The 5540-nt window shown below is 30.3% G+C and overlaps 1 protein-coding gene across 1 annotated transcript; it reads right to left on the reverse strand.

The window, feature by feature from the left end:
* Window positions 1-71: 71 nt before the first annotated feature.
* On the reverse strand, window positions 72-5540 carry LOC106692549 (uncharacterized). Its single transcript, XM_014438556.2, has 2 exons — window positions 5434-5540; window positions 72-2064 (listed from the first exon to the last, which is right to left on the reverse strand). Exons 1-2 carry the CDS (start codon window positions 5467-5469, stop codon window positions 1120-1122), a joined length of 981 nt encoding a protein of 326 aa, XP_014294042.1. The 5' UTR covers window positions 5470-5540; the 3' UTR covers window positions 72-1119.

Genomic DNA, 5540 nt, shown 5'->3' on the forward strand with positions numbered 1-5540 from the left:
TACTTATTTTGAGCGCCAAAGATATTTAAACGGCAAATATAACACCACAACATTTATAAAAAAGTAAGAAAAAAATATAAAACAATCTTTATTATATCATACAATACAAATAATATTTATAAGTAAGACAAAGTTTTTTTTTTTAAACATTTCTTTTCTCACATCTTTCCTTAAATCTAATTTATTTCAACTAACAAGAATATTAATTATAAAAATGGACATCACAATATAAAAAATCCTTTCATTATTAAGGCTAAACTTACAAATTTATGTTTTCGTGATAGGAACTTTGCCAAAAAAAAAATCCTTGTAGTTTGTTACCAATATCAGATACGAGACACCATTGGACCTGTTCCAGTTAACTTATCAAGGGTACTTCAATCTTAACTAACCATATTCATCCTAAAATGTGGTATTAATAGCATTTTATAATATTTAAAGCAAAATTTAATGACATTACCTGACAAAATTCTAAACTAGTGCAAAGAATTGGGACTAATCTGACACGGAAAATAATTTTGTTATTGTAACATTATTATTAAAACATTTGTTGAACCGATATTGACAAATCTTACGATTTCTTTAAAATATGGATTTGTATCTGATTTGTTCAACAGCAAGGAAACAATACTGATATAATTATTCAAATATTTATTTATTTGAATTAATACTTAAATTACTAAAATAATTACCACACGAATCTCAATTAAAGTCGCCTATTTATATCGTTACATCGATTTTTCAAAATAAATCGATGCTTCATATTGGAGTGATGATTGCTCCTAAGGAAATCAATCAAAATTATCAACGTAATATAAATTCATAAAATCGATTCTGTAATCGTATCAATACATATAATAATAAATGCTACACATACAATGTTTAAGCATTCTAAAAACTTAGCGGAAAGTTTATTCACCAGTCTTAGGTTTGTGATCTAAATTTTGTTTTGCAAAACGTACCATATTTAATTAATAGACGAATTATTGGATTCTGAAACGTTAAGCTTAAGCCAATTAAGTTTTGATGATAAATCAAGATAATTCTATACTTTTCCGTCTATAAACTCAGATTTTTTTTTCTGGCTCTAAGTAGGCCCAGTGAGAGAACAAAGAAGAACTAAGCCGTGCAACTTGGAATATTAGAGCTGTTGGAGACACACAAATACTGAGCCGGATCATAAACTTCACCTTCCGGACATCGTTTTCTTTCCTTTTCGAAGTAACTCATCGACTCAGTGAGAAAAATTTCCGTGCATTTGTAGTAGAAGTGACAGTCGTTGATGTCTTGAATAAGACCGTTGTAATGGCACGTGGCTTCACATCGCTGACTGGTTGCATTCAGCTCGTATGGTGTAGGACAAGAGTCAATGACAATTGGTCCTTCGGCGCCACAGAACGCAAAGAACCTAGGGTCCCGAGGATGCGGTACTTTCATTCCAAGGTTGTTCAAGCAGGAAAACGATTGACATGGTACACTACTACTGCATTTTCCTATTTTGGGGTCATAATGCTCATTCGGTTTTGCACAGCTCAAAGTCTCATCAGTCAATTTAGAGCAGAAGTGGTAGCTATCGCAGTCTGCATCTGGGAACTTGCCATCGTGCATACAGACAAAGGCTCCCATCTTACCACAGCCCAAGCTCTGCTCTGTGCCACAGGTTCCTGATTTTGAATTGCAAAAGGGGCTCTCGTCGGTACAAGGTAGATTCTTAAAGTGCACTAAGCCGCTGTTAGTTGGTTTGCATATCTGAGCTGTATTGCAGTCGAAGCAGGAGAAGATATCGCTGCAGATGTTGGCAACAAGGTTGTTAACGTTTTTTGTTGTAGTTGCAGCGCAGTTGGGTGGTCGCACAGAAACACATGTTCCAGTGTTGCTGTCACAGTAGGGCCTATCAGGAGAACATTTGATATCTCCTAAGGACTCTAACGATCCTTCGGTATTTATCCTACAGATCCTGGCAGTGTAGCAATCTGCGCATGAGTAAGATGAATCACATTTATTTTGATTAAAAGTCAATTCCTTCGGTAACTGAATGATATGACCTGTCACTTCCAGATTTACCTGTAAAATAAAAGAAGATGTAACTAACAGTAAATAATTGTTCTAACCGTTCAATATTCCAGGAGTGAATACTGAATATTGAAAGTGTTAGATACAGATTTTTTATCCTGATAGCTTGAATGTATAGGTCAAAAGCAAACTAACAATGATAACTTTTCTTATTAATATGAATAATATTAAACCCCAAAAAATCTCTTATTCGATGTTACAATAAGAAAACTCCTTAATCAAGCATGATTTATGTTAGTTAATATTCATATAAAAAAAAAAAACCCGGTAAATATATATATTGTTTTGTCTATTCTTCTAGTATTATCTATTAGGTCAGTATATCTCTTATTAATGTGGTATTAATACTATTATTAATCTTTATTAATTAGTCTTCAGTATATCGTTACTGTAAGATACTAAACTGGTTTCTGTGAGCGCTGATAGTTCGAAAATTGTAGTGGTCTCTAAAAACGACGATTTAACTGATTTCCAGGAAAAAAACCGCCCTTAAAACTTCACGCATCTATTATTAATGAATTAGATAAAATTTTGGACCTCATATTGGCCATTTTCAAAACTTACAATTGTTGATATTATAGAGCCAACTATTATTTCTGAATCGTATATATATATGTATATATATATATAGAAAAGGTGAGCATATTATGAAATGCAAGAAGATCGATCACCGAAAATTGTCTAAAAAATATAATGAATTTGAGAAAGGATAACGTTATTATGAGTTCAGAAACGTTATTCAATTCTTAAATGAAATGAAATATGTATGAAGTTTTAAGATTGTTTGTTTTTCCAGAAACAGCTGTATTGAAATCGATATGACCTTCATTAGGAAAATGAAATTTTAAACTTTTTACGTTTCTCAAGATGTTTATTATAAGATCATATAACTTATTTTGAAAAAGTATTTTTAAAAAAATGTAACCATAAATCCAGCTACTATACCATTCTTCAACCTTATATGAACTGAAAACTATACCATCAGTTTTAAATTATCACCAATTTTCATCTGTTCTCGAGATAATTTTTGGGTTTAGTAAACTTATGACTAATCTAGAAAAAAATGAAAACAAGAGTTTCGTTTGAGTATAATGGGTGATTTAATTTCAATTTAGTGATAAGCTAGAATTTTCTTGGTAAATCAAAAAATATTCTGAACTTCGAAATGTGAAAGTGGATTCAATTATTTTAGATGATATTGAGTGATTTTAAATTACTTTAATTGCTATTACAATTATTAGTCGACCTAGCAAAACAATAAGACGTCGATTGTGTTGACAATTGTTTTTCTCATAGCCTATTATCACGAGAATTTAGACCTAAATGAAAATAATTTACCTTTATTGATTTTGTGTAGACAATCAATCAATATTAACAAAATAAAATTGTTACTTTAGAATAAAGCCCAAAAACTATGGTAAATATTAAATTATTATTTAATAATAATATTTAATAATTTACCATAGTAAATAAATAACACGCATTCTATATCTTGTATCCATATTAGATTTTGAAAAAGTATAATATTTACTTTAAAAACTCGTGTTGTCAGATTAAAAATGCAACTACTCCTTACTTTATAAATTTGAATAAAATTATAATATTCATTAAAATTTAGTTAATTTTATATTTTAACACTAAGGAACTAGAGGATGATGAAATAATTAAAATAAAAACACGAACCTCATTATATCCATTCACAACAATTGAAGTAGTAATAACCTATATTTTAACCTAATAAAATACAATAGTACCTAATAAGTGAAATTAATAAATTTTCTTTTTAAACAACTATATTTGACTATGATTTCTAGATCTATATCATTTTTTTTATCAGCAAACAATGGGAGTGATCTCGGATAAAATTCTTTTACTGCAAGGAGTACCTTTTGGAATCAAAATTTCTACTACAACAATGTATTGGGAACGGAAAAACTTAAAATTTCCCAAGGACAACTAGATATCCCTGAAATTTGTTCTATCCTAGAAAATGTTTTATAATTAAAACATTTTACTACTAACCTCTAACGGTAATTTTTTTAAAAGGATTTTTGAGTTTTCAAAATATTGGGGATAACAAATCTTCTTTATCATCTCATGTCCGTATGCTCCCTCATACTTCATAAAAAAATTAAACATTTGTACTTAAATAACATCCTTCAGCAAAATATCGTAATATTTCCGTTGTTCGACTGATTAGACAACTTGTAAAATGTTGACTCTATGGTTGTGGGAATGGTCTGATACAATTCTGAATTATCAATATTATTAAAAAAAAAATGATACTTTACTCGATTTATTCATAGAAAATTATTTTTCAAATATCCTGTCCCTACTTTGTTCCATCCGATATTATCTGGTCGGATACTGCAGATCTTGGTTTATTCTTCCACGACGAAGTTATGGCAAGAATTTCATGAATGAATACATTTTGTCGTTCATTTTATTTATTTTTCGTGTACTAAGTAAGCGAATCCATTCACCAACATAGGACTATCGAAAATTGCGGGTTTATCAGGAGTTGAAGTAATAACTTCTCTCAATAACGTGGAAAACATCCAAGGGACAAGAGGAGACTAATTTAAATTTATCCATAAAAAATAAAACAAGAGCTTCTTATTTGTGTAAGAAATGCTAGAAGTTTATTTAAAAAGTTGTAGGTAAGTGCTTGGAGTTGTTGTAGGCGTCATCTAAGGACCCTTGAAACTGTAGCGGTGTCGGTTCAATTCTGGCCTTGGTGAATCATGGATGCCCCACGAAATAAACGCACGACCTTTCAACTCTGGTTAGATTAAGGTGGTAACCTGTAGGAAAACCTCCGTTATGTCAGAACGGTAGGTAGAGGGGTAAAAAAAAAAAAAAAAAAAGTGTACTAAGAAAGTGTCTGAATTAAGCTGATTAAAATTAATCATTTTGTATGGAAATCAACTTAATATATATGATTTCTAGAAGTTTATTATGGCTGACGCCAAGAACTAAGACTTTAGTCAAATAATTTTCAAATTTGGAGTGTTATTGATGTTACATTGTATTTATTAATATATTTATCGTAGTAATCGTTTTTCAAGTTTGATTCAAAACCCATACCTCAAGATTAATTATGATTTAATTTAAAAATATTATGAAAGAATTACTTTTAACATTAAGTGGTGTACATACTGTAAAGATATACAGAATTACATCTTTGATTCCTGGAAAGCGCGTTTATTAACACTACAATTGCATGACGAATAGCATTTCAAACACATTATCAGCACTCGTTTACCAAGTTCTGATACTAGACTCAAAGATACAGTCCCACCGGAAAAAGGGTTTTAATTCTAGATATAAAAAAAACACTGATTAATAAAAAATACTTACGAATGCCAATAATGATATGAGAGCTAATGATTTCATCTTGAAAGAAGGAAACGAAGCATAGGAGGATAGAAACACTAGTGCAAGTAAATCACGACAAATACATATTT

Source organism: Halyomorpha halys, unplaced genomic scaffold (assembly GCF_000696795.3).
Source record: "Halyomorpha halys isolate HHAL.00 unplaced genomic scaffold, Hhal_1.1 Scaffold5.1, whole genome shotgun sequence".
Classification (NCBI taxonomy): domain Eukaryota; kingdom Metazoa; phylum Arthropoda; class Insecta; order Hemiptera; family Pentatomidae; genus Halyomorpha; species Halyomorpha halys.